This window comes from Solenopsis invicta, chromosome 8 (assembly GCF_016802725.1).
Source record: "Solenopsis invicta isolate M01_SB chromosome 8, UNIL_Sinv_3.0, whole genome shotgun sequence".
NCBI classification, from domain to species: Eukaryota; Metazoa; Arthropoda; class Insecta; order Hymenoptera; family Formicidae; genus Solenopsis; species Solenopsis invicta.
The window spans coordinates 8257919-8279754 of NC_052671.1; the positions used below are offsets into that span (position 1 = coordinate 8257919).

The following is a 21836-nucleotide window of genomic DNA, read 5'->3' on the forward strand; positions in this document are numbered from 1 at the left end:
GCGCCGGTTGGAAGGGAGGCCGGTTATCAGTTATTCGATAACCATCTCTTCCAACTTTGACGTTAACGACCTTCTCGCGCTTCATTACGCGATAAATACCGCCACTCCGTCCCTCCCTACCGTGCGTAAAGTTTGGACGCGCGCGCACGAATGGCAACGGTTAATTGAGGCCGCCTCGGGTCGCGGCGGCGCTCGCTGTATGCTGTATCTCGTACCTTCCGACCGGGAGAAGAGTACGACGAAGAGTTATACGACGAGAGGCGGCACAAAGCCAACCGCAGCCGCAGCCACAGTCGCCGGGTGTAACAATGAAACGCGCACTCTGCGCGGACGAGACGGGGCGAGAGAAGAGGGGGTGGGAGGGGGAGAGAGGCACCCGATATTATCTGCGCGGGGCACCGTAAATACACGAGGCGTGATAATAACCGGCGCGCCGGGATTAACGGAAACTCGGGGAGACGAGGGTAGAGATCGAAGCTCGATCGGTCTTGACGTGCGCAGATGGGAAGGGAGAGGGAGAGGGAGAGGGGGAGTAAGAGAGAGAGAGAGGCTCGACGTTCTTCATTCACGTATCTCGTACGTTCGGCGCATTCGCAATTGCTTCTCACGTTGGCGAGGATAATTGTTTATTGACGCACTCTTGGGTACGCGCTAACTTCGATTCGCGACGTCGAACATCGAACGGATACCGATTTCCGGTTGTACTCATGCGGGTAAACCTGGAGCTATATCGGCTGCGTCGTAATTGTTTCATTCGAAGGAGAGAAAAATTTCAAATAATGATTAAGTTATTACGTCGGATGACTCTCGCTTCTCCAAATAAATAAGGATGAACGGAGGACGGCGGCGGGAGCAGAATGCATTTAGCGTAGCGCCGGATGTGTTCGCCGGATCTGGTTACGCTATTAGAATCGCGATTGTTTTCTCGGGTCCTTCGGTGATCCGTATATAGAATGGTATTTTTTCCCTTCTGATCGATTAGAATTGCGAGATTGCTTCATACATCAAGGGTTACATCTCGCGTCCGGATCGACAATTTCATTCTGCTCGATCCGCAATCAATCTATTGTCTTTCCCTATCTCGGCCGCGTCATCCACTTTTCCGATTCTCCTCCGCGCGTAAACGTGAGTTTGAAAATGAAACCGCTTTGTCATATAAGTATCTAAAGATCGCGCGCGATCGATTTCCTATTGCGACGCCGTAATTTGAAATTCGTTTCTTGGCATTTTTATATGTTGGAAATTAGGAAACGTCACTTTTGCGTTTTTCGACTCGACTTCGAAAAATCTATTTATCGAACTTTCTCTCATATGTAAGCTGAGAGAAAAAATATCTTGCAACAAAAAGTTGCACTTTATACAAAAAAATTAATTTACTCGGTGGATCTCAATAGCTTGTTTACTTGCAATCAAATGAAAAGTTTCTTTGAATGAATTGAAACATTTATGTAAATAAAACAAAGAAATAATTATTATTCAAGTAATTTCTTGCAGTTCTAAAAAATATTTACTGTTAGACTATTTTTATATTCAAGATATTCCGATTTTTTTAATCTAAGAAAATAATTTAATTAAATTTAATAATATTAATTTATTTGTAAAATCATTATTTAAATGTAAAAAAATATAAAAATACAAAATTATATACTTAAGGTAATGTGTCTATTTACTTATTTTTATTTAAGCAGGATAAACAAATGCTTGTATCAAAATATATGGTTTTAAGAAAATGTATTTTGTTCATTGAACAATTTTGTTTCCTAGTGTATTCGTATAAAATAATCTTTTTTGCTAGCTACCTGTCCACAAGATTGTGATGAATTAAATAAAATAATTCATAAATAAAATTTACATTCATAAAAGAAATGTTTAATTTTTAGATACTGTTTTTCTATCTCCGTTTTTTAAATACTTAAAAATGTTTTAATGTTTTAAGTGTTTACAATTTGAAACCTCTTTTTCAAAACCAACGTTTAATAATAAAAGATATTCCAGCTTTAAGCGCTTTAACGTTCTAAGTACTTAAAAATATTTTAAAATTAAAATATTTTCAAGTATTTAAAAACCAAAAACAAGAAATAAACATTTAAATATCTTAAAACTAAATACTTCTTTTAGTGTAGTCTTTTAATTCTAATTATTAATTATTATAATTAGAAACAAAGGAAATTGCTATATGTTTCTCTCTCCTTTTCCGTCTCTCTCTTTCATTATTCACGCTTCTTTTCTATCTTTCTTTTTCGCGAAAGGTCAACGTCTGTCGATATTGGTCCAGAGGGCAGCGATGTGCGAGGGGGTGCGAGGCGGGAAAGTGTCGAGTCGAAAATACATATATACGTCATTCGGTAGCCGGCCGGTCGAAGTCTTCGGATTGTCCGAGAGTCGCTGATCAGGCATCGGTCCAAAAACCGGCCATCAACGACTTGGTCGTCGCGATCAATGCGACGAAGTCGTTGATGGCCAGTTTTTGAAACGTTCCAAAGTGCACCGTCTATTCGCACCACCAATCTCGTCTCGATGCAGACGACGTGACGCGAACCCCGTGCATCGCGGCGGAAAATCATAGTCTCCGTCCCGACGAAACTTTAACTCTCTCGACGACGATATTTACCACTCATCGCATTAAATTCTTAGCTACAATATTTATATAAATGTAGCATAAAAATCTAATAATAAAATTATTCTAAATACGCGCGCACTTAAACAGCAAAGTTTAAAAACGTTATATGGCAATCGCGAGTAATGCATCGTAGCGATAATGTTAATGCTACAAAATAGAAATAAATTAATAAATAATAAAAATAAATTTTGATACTAGAATTGCGGAAAATTCCGACTCATCGTAATTTGAAAAAAATTCGTTTCTTGAGATTTGATGTTTAAAATTAAGAAACGTCACTTTCGCAAAGTTTTCTTACTTCGACTCAAATTAAAAAAAATCTATTTATCGAATCTGTTCCGATACATACTCGCGTAAAATAATCTTTTTTGCTTGACACCTGCTCAGTGCCAAAAATCCAAAATACGAAAGATCAAACGACGGAGGGAAGGAGAGAGGGAGAAAAGGATGAAATGTAGGTATGTTCTCCTCGAGATCGAACGGCAGACGATTGTCTTTTGCCGCGGGAGAGAAACAGAACGTGACTACACATTATTCTCGTCGTCGTCACAAGACAACTCGAGCCTAAGTATAGGAGGTCGGGTGCCTGCCTCCGTTTAAAAATACGTCACATAGCGCCTCCCAACCCCGCCGCGTCTTTTCCCGCGGCCTGCTACTCTCGCTTCCTACAACGTCTTTTTCTCTTTTTCTTTCTTATCTTTTTTTCGCGCGCTTTCTTTCTTGCACGCATCCTGAAGGAAAAAATGAGAGATGGAGAGAGAAAGAGAGAAAGAAACAGAGCGAAAGACACGTCGATCAGCAGCGTTCAATGATTCACGACGAAAGAGTATTTTGGAGCGACGATCAATAGCGGTAGTTTCGAGAGCTGTGATCGTCAGCCGGCTGAAACGCGCGCGCGAACGCGATTGCAGACTCCGTTCTCACGATCTGCGAGATAGAAGTCTCAGTCGCACCTCGCGGAACGGCTCGGCTGTGACGACAAATAGAGCCGCGCGGACTGAGATGCTACAAGAGATCGCAACGCGAATAAAACGTCCGGTAAACAGAACGAGGCTTGTAGCGTTTGAGCGCCATAAGACAATGCGATCTACGAGATCTTCACCGCGCGTAGAAACGCGCTTTATTCTTTTATCTCGCGAAAGATGTAGAGATAAATCCTGTGTATACATACGTGTATGTTGCGTGTGATTAATATCTACAAGGCTGTTTTTTTTTCATTGTTTTGTAAATTAATAAAATATTTCAGAGGAATTACTCGGAAAATTTAAAGATTCGTGGTCTTTAAACTTGTAATAAAAATAAAGAGCAAAATAAATATAACAAAGATTTCGTCACAAATGAGAAAAGTGAATAAATGTATAAAAGAAGCTGCCAAACCTCATGGATTCTTCAAGAATGGGAAAATGTCCGAAAGACGTATGTGTCATATTTCAAAACATTATCAAACATAAAAATTTCATAAAATATTTTAGCATTACGTTTGAGTATTTGTGTCAAATTTAAAGCACAATTCACTTATCGATTTAAGTTATTTAATTTTTTGTTTACTCTTAATTCTTACGTAAACGCGTTTTGCAGTACTCATTTGTAAATTTGAAGTAGTATGACCAATTTAATAAAACTTTTTACATATATTAATGAACACTTTAATAAATATTCGTGAAAAAATTCATTTAAAGTAAATCCATTTACTCGTTTAAAAGTTATTTATATAAAACTGTAGCAAAATATATTAATTTTTGTTGCAAAAACTATTATATAACTATTAAATAAATAAAATTTTTTACCATTTTATTTTTGTATTGTAGTTATTATTATTATATAATTAATTTATATTACATATAATTATATATAATTAATATAAATAATATATATAATTAATTTCAGGATTAAAATTCGGGCATTCACGATCAACATTTTTTGTTGTTGATTAGGAAAAAAAGAATAAACCTAGAGAAGCCTTCAGTTTTTAAATTTCGATAACTTTTAGCTCGTATTGTGTAGCCAAAACATCCTTAATTCTTATACATCATCTGATTCTTAATCGCGAATTTCACTTGCAATCGCATCTTTCGTTTTCGCAAATTCGAAATTGTTACACGCACACACGCAGGCTGCAGATGCCCCCCCTCCCTCCAAAAACAGAAATTCACTGTCGAGTATTTCTCGATGACCTGCTTGTAACAACGTTGCAAAATTAAGCCCGGACTCATTATCGCGTTAATCAACAATATCCCGACGTCGGTAGACCGCGAGCGAGGCTATTTTTTTGCATCGACCGCGCCGCGTTAAACATCGACGCCCTTCGGACTCGGACGGGGAAGCGCGATTAATTGTGAAAGATAATGGACGATCGATCACGCCGGTAATCGCTGGTTTGGTAATCTTACGTGAAACGCCGCCGGATCAAGGGGTTACTCGCTTCCCGTCGATTAGACTCCCCTCGCGGATTTTCACGAACGCTACTCTACGATTGATCGAGAAATATATTTATCGAGAGATGGAAATTTCACGGTGAAGTGTGTGTGTGTGTATGTGTGTGTAATGTTACGTAACACCCGTTTAGAATAAATGCGGCCATCTGATAGACAGATGCTGACCCGATCTTTTTCCTAATAGATTTCTTCACGCTTAAAAGTATAATAAATTCTTCTGCGAAAGAATTTATCATATAATAAGTCGCTTTAGATTCTCTAAGTGCAAATGTGCATTCCAAAAACACTAATATATTGATATAAATATATATTTAAAAATTTTTTTATAATAAGAATTTTTATAATTTGCGTAAACACAAATGATCGACAAACCTAAACGATCTTAGCTTAGTGCTGAATAACGTTTCTTGTAATTTTGCATGCAATTTCTAATTCTCTCGAACTCTGTGTCGTTACTTTCAATTTCAAACGCAGCTCTTAAATTGAACTAGAACTGTAATATCACGAAATTAAATTGAAAATTAATTACCGATTCCAACAAACACCTCTGCAATATATATATATAAACAAAAATCGTTAGCGTGATTGTAATCATTCTAATATTTTACTAAGATAGCTGCAAAAATCAGATAACTGCATTTTAAACCCAAAAATGTGTTTTTTTAAAACAAAAAATTAGAATTACTCTAATATTTTTCATTTAAAGAAAACACAAATTTCTCGGCTTGAGAGAAATAACTTTCGCTTGCTTAATTAATCGAAACATTGTTCTGTTCTTTCAAATAGTAACAGAATTTTATAAAATCCATACTTCACTTTGAATCGTAAAACGTGCTGTGTGTATCGATCACGATATCCTTACCTCACAGATTCCTCCTCGCTATCTCTCCTCCGTCTCAATTATTAATTATCTTGATAAGCATGCCGCGAAGTAAAATTCTGCTGAAGCAAAGTTCGCGCTTGAAATTAAATGAGGAAGAAGGCCTTTATTATCCGTTTGCACCTCGGGAGTTTAATCTTCCGAAAGTCCTTCACTTTCAATCGCTTCTAATCCGAGGACTATTCGTCTCCCGACGCTTCCGTTAGAAAAATCGATCGGAAGATTCCGAGTAGATTAAAAAAAGAGACAATCCATAGCGGAAAAAACCCGGGAAGAAACCGGACTGTGGAAAGAAACCGAGGACTGTGGAAAGAAAACTGTCCGCGCACGCAAGATTGACACGCGATTTGTCGATAGGACGCCGTTCGTCAGCGCGCGATATCCGGATCACCGACACCAATTAACATCTCGCACTCGCGAGAAAGAACAGCGTTATTATTCGACGGGCAGCGCGGACGGTAGCGCGGCCGTTAATCGAATCATATTGCCGAGCTAAATGCGGACGTCGTCCGCAATTGCGGCATCGTGCCGTTTCCTTCCGCCGTCGGACTCGTTACGCGCGTCTCATTATCGGACAACGCTACCGGGGGATGGCGAGAGGGGGAGAGCCGGTGGAAGGGGAGGATGAAATCGGCGTGCCGCGCTTTACTCTCTTTTCATCTAACAACGGTGAATGAAAGCCCGTTCAGCGAGCGCGCGATATATCGTATCTGCTAATATCGGCTGTTCCGAGTCTCGCGCTGTCACGCGCCGCTCTACACGTTTGCCGCAACGCACGTTTCAATCGTAAAATTTTTATTTTTCAATTCCCATCCGAACGATTTCACTTGACAAACAATGGCAGCCCTGATAAACCTATCCCAATAAACCAATAAACCTTGATCCCGCTGTTTATCCAGGCCTTACTTAATGACCTCTTTCTTGCTTTCTTTTAAGAACCTTCCAAGAACTTTCTTTTCCTATCCTAAAATTCCTATCCCATTGACATTTGATGATTCATAACTGAACGGTTCCTTCCAACATGTCCCGATCCCCAAATTCCTTCCTCTCTCTCTTTCTCTAAGAAACCAACTGATCGATATTTTCGGTTTGGGAACACCTCGTGTTATCGGATGATGTTTTAATTTAACATCAATGTAAAGATCAATGGAAGTGTCTAGATCAGAAACAGTCAGTCTGTCGTAGCTAGTTCGTCGTTAAAAGTCTGCTTGTCAGTCTACAACATTGCGATCCCGTCTTCACCTCCAAATAAAGTTGTTCGTGCTAGAAAGTCGTAGATATATTCATTACTTATTAAATAAGGTAACTGTATCCTATATGGCCTACTTGCTATTCTTAAGTAGTTACATGGTGAATCGAACAAATAACGCTAGTACGTCGTACAGGCTGTCAACGTGACTTTGTTTACAATAGTTGACTGCTCAGTTTGTGTGTTCTGTTGTTCACAGCGAGGTGAAAAGTAGAATTTTCTTGATTGTGTTTCTCATGATTTAATATTTCGTGGGAAAGCCACTGCTTTCTATAAATAAATATCAAATGATGGTTATTAATCTTCGCAATTCACACTGTAGCTCTACATTTATACTTTAGAAATATAAATTTAATTTACGTTTTCATCATGACGTCCGGCTTATAATCAAAGGGAAAACACTCTTTTTGTAAAGAGAACCAATACGGACTAGACAAATGATGAATACGTCGTACACGTCGATGTAGTGTTTTTTCGGTACTTTTATTACTTTAGATCATATATTCATTTGCTAAACCGCAATTCACAAGCCATGATTTTAACAAGGAAAAATTAAAATAAGTCAAAATTGTTTACTTACATAAAAAAAGATTGTTGACAAAAAATAGTTCTTCGTGTACTCTTGTATGTCAATTGTCAATAAATATATCAATGTGTTAATAAACTTATAAATGTAATATTGGCTCACTTTATTATCTATTTTATTTTTCAAACACTTTTTGTAAAAAAAAAAGAAACTATGTAATTAGATCGCATTAAGTACATTATGTAATCAATATAACTTAAATGGTACCTTTTCTAAAAGTCTTTACTGCACTCACATAAATATTAAAAAATTTTGTTCCTATTTTGAATCTGATCATCAGTTTTTAATTTTCAATTCAGAAAAAAAATTTTTTTAATCGCAAAGCTTAGGCAGATCATACAGGGTACAGTTACCAATTATCACGTGCATCTCGCTTGGAAGAACAGCACGTGTCTGTCGTCGCACCTGCTCGCATCATTCGACGCCTTCGTCGGCACATATACTGTACAGAGTTGTTTTTGCCAAAAAGGCTCGTCTTCAGATAAGAGGCGCGTCGCGTTGCGAATGAACCGCGCGTTCGGCGTCCTCCATTTCGTCATAATAAAGAATGACTTTTAGCGTTTTTCGAAGATGTCGCGGAATCCTCCTCCCTTAGAATCCGAACGTAGGAAAAGAAAGAATTTTAAGGAGACTGCTGACATTTACAGAGCATGTTCGTAGAAATGTTTCTAGAGTACTGATGTTTATATACGAGCACAGGTTTATGGAGTAGTCGTGTTAAGGAAAACTGCAATGCGCTGAGAGACTATCGGAGAGTATCCCGTGGTAACGTGTTGCATCCGAAGGCACGAAAATGACGGAAAAACGCGACAGTTTAACCAGACGTAAACGTCAGTTGTCAAAGGCCGGCGCGCCGTAACTTACGGTTACACCGTTCGCATTTTTCCCTCGTAACACACGGCCGTCGATGTTTTATAGTGCATGCATATAAACGTGTCAAAGGTCAGGGATGAAAAAAAGACATTCTCTCTCTCTCCCTCCCTCTTTCTCTATCTCTTACGTTTCGTGCTCTGAACGGAGATAGATGCATCGAGTACCGGTTTCGCTTTCGTAATATAAATTACTATTATTACAGCATGAAGAAATATAGATAAATCGTTTCTGTCGATAAGATCTTTTTCGATATTGGTAACAACGCAGTTGTACGCGGTAAGAAATAAAAGTGTTATTAAAAAAATCGCATTTTGAGCGCGCCAAATCATCGTCTCTTCGTCTCTGATTAAGTGTGTAACCTGACACACAAAAATTCGGCAATATTCCAGATTTAATCGACATCCCGCGAAACGTTTCTCCCAGCCATTAATCACGCGAATTTCAGCTTCGATAAAATTGATGGTGTTCATACGAAAGGAACCAAGCGCACTTGATCTCGACTGAGTGGCGAGTGAACGACGTTTCGGAAATAATTGTAATTTATAAATGGTCTTGAGAAGAATTGAGCATTATTGCTTTCTGATAACAATTTAAAACTTTATGTTCGTATGTATTTGCTGATGAGTCAGCGACGAACAGTCGGTCATCATTTAACTGCACTTTAATAAATATACTACTAGATCTATATTATAGATCAATTGGTTTTTTAGATAATTGTCTTACTCTCTTCGTATTATTAATGAATAACATCGATAATCCGATTTTAAATGGAATAATTCTTTTGGTTAATCTATTAACTATGTTGCTAAATTATTTCTCCGAAAAGTCACGTTGTTCTCGATATTAAGCTTTCGCTAGATCGACAAAGACCCTTTCTCCGGCATCATACATACCAGACGGAAGCTCTCGATCAATGTAGACCGCGAAATAACCCGCCGCTCCCCACGCTCTTAAACCGGCAATCCGTTCCGAAAATTCCCGCTACGTCCGAGCCCGCACGTGCATCATCAACCAAGAGAAGGGAGGAAGAGGAGTGGGAGGGGGGGAGTGGATAGACTAAGAACGAATAAGAAAGTGCGTTTACTCACATTGCTGCTTGTGCCTGGATGCCTCCATGAGCATCATTTGCTCGTGTTTGTGCCACGAAGGAGCGTCGGTAGTGTCGGAGCCGGTGATGCCCCTCGCCCCCGCGGAGGGTGGCTGGACACCCCCGCGTGCCCCACCGCCCCCGCCACCGAATTCCATAACGGTGGCGGCACCCTACTCCGCCCTTTCACTGCTGCCCTCGGCAGTCCTCAGACGCTCACAACATGGAGCCGGCCCTTTCGATGCCGCACGATCGCTCTCCTAATATTTCCTTTCTCTCTTTCTCTTTGCGCACTCTTTCTACCCTTCCTCCTCTTTTCTACCTATCTTTTTTCACCCTTTCGCTTTACGTCGACTACCCTTCTCCTCGTTCACCTTCCTCACTACGGTTTCTTTCACGAGATATCGTCCCGATCAGTCTCCGCGAGAGGGGCTATTCCTCTGTAGGGGGGAGAAACACCGGCGATCCGGACTGGAGAACATCGAAACAACGTCCAAACAACCGTGACGCGACGGTATCCTTTCGCTCTCTTCTGCCGCCACTGTGATCTTCTTTTTCTTCTTCTTCCTCTTCCTCTTCCTCTTCTTATACTCCACTTGACGATTCGGCTTTTTCAGGAGCACCCTAAATCTTCCCTCGTCCGAAGATGCTCTCGAACGTGTCGTTTCTCGCTTCTCTCCGGCCAGGGCGCGTCTTTTTCGCACTCATACGAAAAATAGCTCTTATTTACACGCTCACGAATCACTCTCCTTCCTTCCTTCCTTCCTTCCTTCTTTCCTTCCTTCCTTTTATTTATATATATATTTATATAATTAAATGTATGTATATCTTGTGTTCCTCTCGTCCTATTATCCTCTTCCTATATATATATACATATATGTATATTGTGTATATACATATATATATCTTGCGCACTCTCTTATTCTCTCTCTCTTTCAAGTTTTGACTAAAATTCTACTAGTTTTTTGGCGGTGATCCGTTGCAGTCCTCTTTCCTCTTCCTTTTTCTAAATATATGTATAGTCAGAGGGTTCAGCCTTCGTTTTCTGTTTGTCAGCAGGTGCGTATTTCGAAAGGGAGGGAGTGGGGAGAACGAAAGGGCCCGCTCACTTCGCGTCGCTGCCAGCCTCCATGCTTCACCGGCAGCGGGGCAACACGACGACGATACCTGAAATCAAAAATGCATAAAACGTTAATACGTTTTCGAACGTGTCATCGCATATCGCGTTGTATTAGAAATATCACGCCGCTAATTCAATCTGCTGTCAAAATCTTGGCTTCATCAGCCAAATTCGTTTACATTAAGAAAAAAAAAAAGTTGCTAACTTGACTAAATTTTTCAACTTGATTGAATTTTTTCAGTTCAAACATTTACGAATGAAAATTAAATAGAAATGTAATTAAGTTAGATATATAAATGTTTCAACTGCAACTCAAGTATTTTATGTATTTAAGTCAAATGCGTAAATAGTTGAACTGAAAAAATTTAATCGAGTTGGAAAATTTAGTCCAGTTTAATAACTTTCCTCTCGGTGTATATACAAATAAACGCAGACGCGTGCGCGCGTTTGTACACAGGAACAATTTCGAAGTATCTAAAAATTTAGCTGGATACAGATCTAAAAATAATTTTGTTACTAAAAATATTTTGCACCATCAAAATAATTGACGGATATTCAAGCACGATGAGCAATGCTGCAAAAAGTTTTGACATTCCATCAATTAGTTCGAGTGGTCCAGCACAATTATTTTGATGGCCTAACAAAATTATTTTCAGATCTGCATCCAGCTAAATTTCAAGATACCTCAACAAAATCGGTCTTTCCGCGCATGTATGCGGAAAAAACAATTTTGCTAAAATACAGATTTAAAAATAATTTAAAAAATGGTATTAAATGTTTAACTTGATTCTTTTGATAGAATATCAAAACTGCTTGCAACAACAACATTGCTGCGGGTGCAACAAAATAAATTATTCGGGATTCGTTGTTGTCCTAAGGGGTTGAAACCCACAAGGAGGACGCTTATAGGAAGACGCGTGGAGTGGCAAAGAAGATTCTCTCTTTGATTTTTCAACTTTTATTCCCCAGATAATATTATGAATGATATCCCTTGTGAACGGATCACGTGTCTTGTCGCGCACTCGGCCGCTGAACGTGTCGCGTGGTGTCGGGTGACCAACTTATCGCGGAGCGCGTACGTGCCACCCATACTTTACTATAAGAATCTCCCGCTGCCCATGATTTGGTAGCCTAATTTATATCATCGATAATTATGATAGGCCCTCAAGATGACCATATATGGTCATTGCTGTGTCAATCGTGCGCGGCTTAGCTCGCACAGTTGCAAATTCCGCAATCTTGCATTTCCGGTGCAACGAGAGCTCGTGGCGCAATCGTTGCTAAGCGGAGATGCAAGACGACTGAAGTAGCTATCGAGGCTACAACAACGTTATCATACTTTTGGGCATCTTACATAATTATTTTCTCATCTGTATCTGGCTACATTTTTAGATGCTGCAATAATATTGTTCTTTCCGTGTACAAAAATCGAAACGGGTCGCGGATTTGTCTTAAATTAACTTGGATTTCTAGAATCTCGATACACATAAATATCGGGACGACCTGTGTAAGGGCCGCGGCACACGGTATAAGGACGGGAAGGGGCGCTATCATAAATTAACAATCCAAAAAAATAACGAAACGGCCCACTGTCACGCGATACTGAAGTACGCTTTACGTCCCCGCGTACATGTTATATACCATCGTCGAGAATCCCACCGAAATCGTCCCGCGAGAGCGGCAACTAATTCCCTAATGCAACAAAGTTCATCGGTTTCAAGTAGCAAACTAGCAACCGTTACATTAGCACAGATTGTTGCAAGCCGGCGGCGCAACATCCACCACCGAACCACCTTCACCACCACCACCACCACCACCACCACCACCACCACCACCACCACCACCACCACCACCACCACCACCACCACCGCCGCACCACTTCCAGATGTCGGTTCTCAGATGTTCGATTACGATTCACAACGCCTCGCGCGATCGTACTCTCCGATATCTCAATAATTCATCGCCACCCCCGCCCCCGCCCTCGTCACGGCTTATTATTATCTCCGATTGCATTCTTTCTACGGATTCGCGCGACACGACTGAATGTACGGCCGGTCACTCGGCGCGCACACATTCATCCCGTTAAGGGAGAAGATCCCAGAATAAAATTCGTCACATAGTAAAATCTGGGATACGCCTTTAAATAGCGGATGGGGGTCAGCTTTTTGCGCGCATCGATCCGATCCGTGTGGTTGCGCGCTTCGCGCAGTAGCGGAATTTCCCCGATGAAGACGAAGTCGTTTAGGGCCCCTAACGCGATTCTATGAACCATTAATGTTCCCCCTTTTCTCAGATTATTTTCTGTGGAGTAAAATAAATAATAGTTTAAAAGTAAAATTTCTGCACTCTCCCCTTGAATCAACCCAGACTGTAAGCTTGCTTTTCTAAAAGAACACGTAATAATCTATATATTTATATTACACAGAATCTCAAAAATCTGTTTCGCATCCTCTGATCCTTCCATATTTTCGGAACAACTAAAAATATGAAAAAATATTAAAACGAATGTTCATCTATGTTGATAGGCTGACTTTCTTATTAAAAAAAAAATTTATCTCTCCAAGAAAGGAGTGGAGTAATTTGAAAAATTTTAATAAAAAGGTCAATCATGTTCCGTTTGAAAGATCGAACGAAAAGAAAAATTGTGATGTTCAAGTTCAAGTTTGTTGCACTCTGCCCTTATCCATAAAGGTCAAACTTAAAAAAAAAAAGAATGGCACTTGTAACTTTATCTTTTATTCAAGCTAGCATTATAATTACAAAAAAAAAAAAAATCGTGAGAAGTGATAAAATATTTATCTAAAAACGTTCTATTACTCAAATTGTCAATGTCTAATCCATCGTATTTTTCAAAGGAGAACAAACGGCTTAGAGCTCTTTCAGAGCAGTTTCATTCCGAAGGGTAAGAGTCGTTAAATGATTGGTTCGTTGATCAAAGTTCGGAATGTAGAGAAAAATCTCAAAAGGAGAATATTGGACACGTTGAAAGGGTCAGTTCTCCTTCTTACACAATGCAATAATTAACTCTGTTAAAAAAAAAACTCTTAACTCTGAACGACAGTTAATTCTAACTAAAAAATTCTGAGCTGTTTGTTTCCCTTGAAAAAGTAAGAAAGACTTGGACATTGAGTTTTTCTTTAGAGAACTTGGAATTCTCTCAAAGGAAATCTAAATCTGAAAACAAAAGATAGGACTTTGTAGCCTAGCAGATCTCCTTTGTATATATTTCAAATTTAATAACGCGTGAACTTTATTATTTCACGTATTTCCGTTTCGATTTTCAAAAGGCTATAATTTCAGAAGTCCATCATTCCTAAACATCTCTAAACTATATGAATTTTCCACAATTCTTTACTTGTATATATGTGCATTTATAAAATATAAAAAAGTAAACATATACAACGGCAATACGTTAATAGCTGTTTTTCTTTTAATTCAAACAGACTAAAATTATTTTTTATTTAAGAATTCTTTGTAAATTCTGCGATCGCCGGCTTACAGAATCTCTATAAATCTGTCACTGGTTCTGCGAGAGTTTCGGCCGCCGCGCCGATCGATCGATCTATCTTCTGTGATGTGCCGCGGAGATGATGGCAAAAAGTGGCCGAGAAAAGGTCCCGTTGACACCTCCCGCTGTGACATGAATGGCGATCACGGTTGACCCCCTACACGCGAGGAAAACCCCATTTTAAAGCGGGTAATCGCGATAGCGCGTTCTTATCTGGAATATTTAAGTGTTCCATCAGCGTGTGCCCGGCGCACGCGCATGAATGACTGTGTGTCAACTTCGAGAAGGATATGTTGAAGGATATTTGGAAATCTGGAGGTCATTAATTTGTGAGCGAAAAATAGCTCGGATTGAAATAAATTATAATGTGGAGATAAAAAATAATATTTGGAGAAATATAATATGAGAACTTTATGAACTGAAAGTCACTTCAAATATATATCTTGTTTCATTGATGATATTGAATGTATATTTTAACAATTTTTACACAATGTTCGATACAAAAATTGAACCGATGCGATTTTTTCCAATGAAAAAAGTTATTTACAAATTATTCCTTTCCGCAAAGAAGGATAAAGAAATGTTGCTGAGTTTTTAACAAGTTTCTATTCCTTTCTGAAAATAGTGCTGACAAAATCCATTCTTTTTCTACAATAGAGCTAATAATTTCACGATTTGCTGCGATAATCGATGTAACGACGACAGAAAATTAATATTTCAAACGCGCAGTCGCTTAAGGTAAAACAAACAGAGATTCATATGGACATGCAGGTAACCCTGCGACTGAATATTTAATATTGCCGGAAGTCACGTGCGAAAAATCGTGTCGATCGTCGAGAAGCGTATCGCCCTTTTCCTTCCACGTCCCACCCATTTTTCCGCGCATATATTTCACCTCGCAGGTACCTTCCACGAAGCTACTTTACGATATTTAACGATCTCCATGAACGAGAATGCGTGACACACGAATCTTTTTGAAAACGAGCATGTCGTACCTTTAAACGCACGTATAAACAAAAAGTTTCGTAAACCCAATTAAATGTTTTGTAATACATATATAACACATGTATTGTAAAATCTTATATTTTTCAACCAGCAAACATATCATTGCCGAATTTCTCAATCGTTATAATAATAAGTCTTATTCGTATTTTTATTTCAGCAAAACATTTTCGTCTTCCAGGAAAATTGTAATATAACATTTACTAAATATGTCATATATTTGCTTTTGAAAAAAATTAATTGTAAGTTTCAATACTTCTCGTACATAACTATTGTTAATCCGAAAAACACAACAGTTTAAAAGAAGCAATTATAATAAAATAAACGACTCTCTTTTAAAAATTATTTAAATTGATTTTTTTATTTGAATCTGGTGTTTCTAAAGTCCGTTCATTACCATCACACGTGCTCCAATTTCGATAATTATGAACCGATTAGGGATCAATTTGATGTTTGCCTTCGATAGAAAAATATTATGGAGGACTAATCATACGAACAGAAAAACTAGAGAAACACAGGTTTTTTATTTTCGACTATCGATATACAGGACTGTATACAAGACTTAACTTGTAACCAGGCCGAACTGTTAATTGCGTTTTAGATACAATTAATTCAGTTATTATACTTATTTGTTTAACTTAGATAATTTCAATACGAGGCCTTGAGGAATATTGATAATGTGATTTTTTTACGGCTGAAGAAGGATTAGAACATCTAAAACGCATCATATGCTTTCAAATTAATGTTTGTAATTAAAGAGAATTTTTATTTTTAACAATGTTATCTTTATTAGCTCGAAAATTGACTTAAGAATTTAATTTATTCATGTTAATATTTTTTTAAGTAAGAAAAGTAAAAATAAAAAAAAATTATTAAGAAAAACAAAAATTAAACATTAAAAAATAAATTTTATAAATTTTTGTAAAAACTAATAATCAGTATATAATAGTCTTTATATAATTTAATAATTTATTATTAACATCATTTACTTTTTATTTATTATTTGTCTTTTTATATGTAAAATTATTCGAAATACTTAATAGCTTAAATCGCTGATTTAAAAGGTAATAGTTTTAATTTTTAAATAATAATTTACTTAAAAATGGAAACTGCAAATTTTATTTTTATAATACGTACTAGAATATAAATATAAACATACTTATATTCTCTTTTAATAACCAATGAAATAAATAAAAAGATATATGATAATTTATTCAGGAATTTTCTATGATTAGATTTATGTGAGTACCTGCAGTTGGAAATCCTTAAAGATTTATATAAGCTGACTGACAATGAGTGTGAATGTAGATATATACAAACTAGGTCATAATTCTTTTATATTCCTTTAATAAAATTGTTTTTATTCAAATATCATACCTTTTCTAGAACGGAAATTCCTAATTCGAAGCTGATTCGCTTTCCAATTCTATACTTTCACACACGCAAGCACCATCAGTTTATCACACAAGCTGTTTAAAAACTGTCATTATTTATGCTTGATCAATATAAAACCAATTTTCCTTAATAAAAGCGACTTAGAGAGACATTACTTTCTTTTACTCTCATACTTCAACTTTCAATATTTTGATAACTAAGTTGCAATTTCGTTAAAGTACAGTGTACTCAGAAAATTAATGTAGACAGAAAAGAATCGTCGATATTTGTGACAATATTTGACACTTAGAATCATCAAAGAGAAAATCATTAAGATCCATGAATAAAAATCGCGACAATAAATAAATTTCGAAGACACAACTTATGCATGAAACATTCTCGTGAGTGCGATTATTATTTGACCCATCATACATTTCGATCGGCAACTCAATCAACATCGACAGGCACACTGACGCGGACGATTTCGGCGATCGATTTGAGGGATTAAAAAAGCGAACCGATTTCGAACGTGGATTTTCTCCGTCGTCGTGGCGAACATATGTTGCCTACGTAGCCACGCACGTAGCCAGGAGCTTTTGTTCACGGCGCGCCGATCGATTCGAGGGATCGTGCAACATTGTGCTCCATAGAAACAGAACGAAGCGCTCAGGGTTTGGGCCAGGTGGTCTTCGCCCTTCCCCACTTGACGCGGGCGGTGGAACCGGTGGTTGGGTAGAAACGCGAAACCCGCGCGCACGCATCAACAGCTGTTCCGCGTTATCGACGATCCGAGCAGGAAAATCTACGATTCACCGTCTCGTGCACGGCTGTACGGCGACCCGTCGAGACGGGTAACGAATGTTTACGACGCGCCGATATGGCAGCGGCTATATTCGATATTGTAGCACTCGACACGCGCGCGCATATAACGATATACTAACAAGGGGAGAGCCAATCGTTGATCTCACGGATTTCGCGAGATTTTTAATACGTTGTACTATACCCCTCTCGCTAATACGTGATAAAGCCACTCTTGCCATTGCGCAATAGTTTTCGAGAAATAATTGTTTCGAATTTTTCATGTGTGACGAATGTACAGAGTTTATCGGCAGCGATTTGTTGATGACAAATGTAGTGAGGCAAACAAGACGAGCTAGAATACTGAAAACATCACGCGTTCGATCTCTGCTGCTTTTCAAATTGTTTTCTTCTCTTCTGCAGTTTCCTTTTTTTTTTTTTTTTTAATTAAATTTGTAAGTAAATTATTAATGAATTTATAAGATCAAAAATAAAATTATTTGCATATCAACAACTGTAAAGAAATTTGTCATTTAATAAAAAAAGAAATAATTTAAAAATACCAGAGTTTATTGTTTACATAAAATTATATTACATATATTATTTTAACCGTTGTTTTGGGAATATCGTTTACAATCAAAACGAGAATCTTTACACATATTTGGATGATTATCATAATAATTAATAAAATTAAAGTAATTGTAATTTTATATAATACATAAATAAACTTTAATATTTTAAAATAACTTTTATTTTTCTATTGAATAACAAATCAATACTTTCTTTACAGTTGTTGATTAAAAGTATGCAAATAATTTTAATTACTTTTCGCATAATAAATTCATTATTAATTTACTTGATTGCAAATTTAATTAAAAAAAAAAATTACAAAAGAAAAAAGTTGAGAAGTAGCGGGGATCGAACGACATTTTCTCAGCAAAAGTGAGTATCAATAATTTCTGAGCTGTATATGAGAATTGCGATCTCATAGGTGCAATATTTACTTTAATGACAGGTTTGTAGAGCTAATTTTTTAAATCGATTCTTTTAGTGGAAACCTTATCGTTTACATTTTTTTTTCAATGTTTTGCATTATATAATCTTTGTGTAACTATACCTTAAATTAAAATATAAGATGCTCAAATTCGTGGGTCAATTCCCGAGCTAATAAAGATAACGTAGTTAAAAATAAAAATTCTCTTTAATTACAAACATTGATTCAAAAACATATGGTACGTTTCGGATGTACTAATTCTTCTTCAGCCGTAAGAAAAATATATTGTCAATATAAGTCAAAGCACTCGTATTGAAGCAATCCAAGTTACGAATAAATGCAATAACACAGAATTAATTATACCTAAAAACGCAATTAACAGTTCGGCTTGGTCACAAATTAATACAGTCGGTCCGATATATCGATAGTCAAATAGAAAACCTGTTCTCCTAGTTTTTAATTAACTCGATCGCAAAACATAAATAATACATAACATGTTTCTCAATTTTGATACGTTTCTCAGTTTTTAAACAGCTTATGTGATAAATTGATGGTGCTTGCTTGCGTGAGAAAGTATACAATTAGAAAGCGAATCAGTTTCGAATTAAAATTTTCCGTTTCAGAAAAGGTATATTTGAATAAAAATAATTTTATTAAAAAAAGAAATATAAAAGTTATAATTTATTTTGTATATATCTATATTCACACTCAGTCGTATCATAAATCTTTAAAAGTTTTTTTATTTATTTAATTGGTTATTAAAAAAAAATATAAGTATATTTATAGTACGTATTATAAAAATAAATTTTGCAATTTTATGATGCAATTTTAATTTTTAAGTAAATTATTTAAAAATTAAAATTATTACTGTTTAATCAGCGACTCAAGCTATTAAATATTTTATATAATTTTGTATACAAAATACGAATAATAGATAAAAAGGAAACAATATTAATAAATTATTAAATTATATAAAGACTACTAATTTTTACAAAAGTCTAAAATAAATTTCTTAATGTTTAATTTTTATTTTCCTTAATAATTTTTCTTATTTTTAACTTTTTTACTTAAAAAAATTAACATAAATAAATTAAATTCTTAGATTAATTCTCGAACTAATAAAGATAACGTTGTTAAAAAAAATTCTTTTTAATTACATTGATTCGAGAGCATATGGTACATTTCGAATGTATTAATCCTTCTTCAGCCGTAAGAAAAACATTCTCAATATAACTCAAAACACTCGTATTGAAATAATCTAACAATAAGTTAAACGAATAAATGTAATAACTAAATTAATTATATCTAAAAACGCAATTAACAATTCGACTTGGTCACAAGTTACTACAGTCCTGTATATCAAAAGTCAAATAGAAAACTTGTTCTTTTAGTTTTGTTGTTATTATTCGTATTAGTTCGTGACGTTTTTCTATCGAAGATCAACATTAAACATTGATCCCTAATCAGTTCGTAATTGCCGAAATTAGAGCACGTGGTGTAATGCACGGTTTTCAAAAACGTTAAGTCCAAATAATTAATTGTGTCAGTCGATAAAAAAAAGTACAAATCCCGTAGCGTACAGTCCATTATAAAAATGGAATCTAAATAGAATGTAACCTAAGAGTCACAATAGCAAAGTTAATTCGGAAGTTGGTACAATTGTTAATTTAAAGTCAATAAATAGACTCACGTTAAACATTCAAAAGGTTCGGCCAAAATCACCAAGAATATCCAGCCGTCATCACACCGATCTCGACGTTAGCGCAGTTGAAGAGAGAATGAAGAGATTGAAGAGTGGCGAGTTGTCAAAATTGAGAAACGTTATGTATTATTTATATTTTGCGATCGAATCAAGTAAACAGAAAAACTAGAAAAACAGGTATTTCTTTGACCTTAAATTAAAATTCTACTGAAATAAATCTCATTCGGAATCAACTGAAGAAACGCTATTTTTGTTATTTAAAATTCGGAAAGTTTATTTCGCAAAACATTTACTTAATTTACTTTCGACCGCTCGTACTTAACCATCAACGTCTCGGCTGGTTTAGCTTGTAAAAAGAAATCAATTCTAGATTGCCCGAAGAATTTGTCATTAAAACAATATCCGGCGCGGTCTCGGAAAATGCTCGTGAAAAGTGGCAAGTACCACCTCTTGTTTTCAACACGACGCGTCGCGACGTGCTCGACAGCTCATCGGGCGGATTTGCGCGTTCAACAACTCCGCACGCGTTGCGACGCGACGCAACGGAGAGGTTGTACGGTACATCATAATTAATGGCTATTATTATCCAGACATTCTTCGCTGCGCTAATAATAACATCGTCGCCCACTTTCTACGATCTATTTCTGTCTGCTTGCATACTCCCCGCGAAACGCTCGCTCGCCGCGCGCGCTCATATAAAACGGAAGTTTCGAGACCGTCATTAACGATTTCACGCTCGATCATCGATAAAATGCACGTGAAGAGACGTTAACTCTCTCTTTCTCCTACCCTCTGAACCTTCTTTACAGATGTTAAGTAGCAGGTGACTGAATTTTGAATATAAAATTGTATGTTTACAGGTTAAAAAATATCTTTGACTCATATGATTAATGTAACTCAAATATATATAATAATAATTAATAAATTAATAAATCAATAAAACCAGCACATTTTATTTTACTTACATCTAATTACGTGTTGTTTTAAGGATGTTTTGACTACACAATACTAGCTAAAAGCTATCAAAATTTAAGAACTGCAAATTCTTCTTAGGCTTCTTTTTTTCCTTAATTAACGATAAAAAATTTTAATTGTGAATACCCGAATTTTGGTCCTGAAACTAGTGAAAAAAACAAAACAACGAATAATTTGGCTTATAATCATATATTTTACTGCAGTTTTAAATACTTTTAAACGAGTAAGTGGATCCCAATGAACTTTTGCGCAAATATTTATTAGTTTTATTATAATAGTATATGTAAAAAAAAATGATTTAATTCGTAACCCAATTTTCTCGTCTTTATAAATAAGTAATAAAACGCTATTTAATGTAAGAGTCAAGAAATAAAAAATAAAATAATTGTCAAACCAATTTCAAACCAAGAGAATTGTGCTTAAAATTTATGCAAATATAATAATGAAACAAATTACGAAATTTTTATATTTTTAGTAATGCTTTGTTTAATGACACATGTGTCTTTAAGCAATTTTGATACATTATAATATATGTTATTTAATTTCGTAATATATATATTTCAGTTGGGAATATTAATTATATAAAAGTAACTTTTTTGATAATATTAATACTTGAAATTTAATTGTCGGACA

At 36.3% G+C, this 21836-nt stretch overlaps 1 protein-coding gene across 1 annotated transcript in view; it reads right to left on the minus strand.

Annotated features, from left to right (window-relative positions):
* The window catches only part of LOC105207968 (serine/threonine-protein kinase minibrain), an 87705-nt gene extending 66622 nt beyond the window's left edge, over window positions 1-21083 (minus strand). The window contains 2 exon segments of the mRNA XM_039453004.1: window positions 9732-10897; window positions 20217-21083. Of these exon segments, the coding sequence (XP_039308938.1) occupies window positions 9732-9888 (157 nt within the window). The 5' untranslated portion in view covers window positions 9889-10897; window positions 20217-21083.
* Between the last annotated feature and the right edge of the window lie 753 nt (window positions 21084-21836).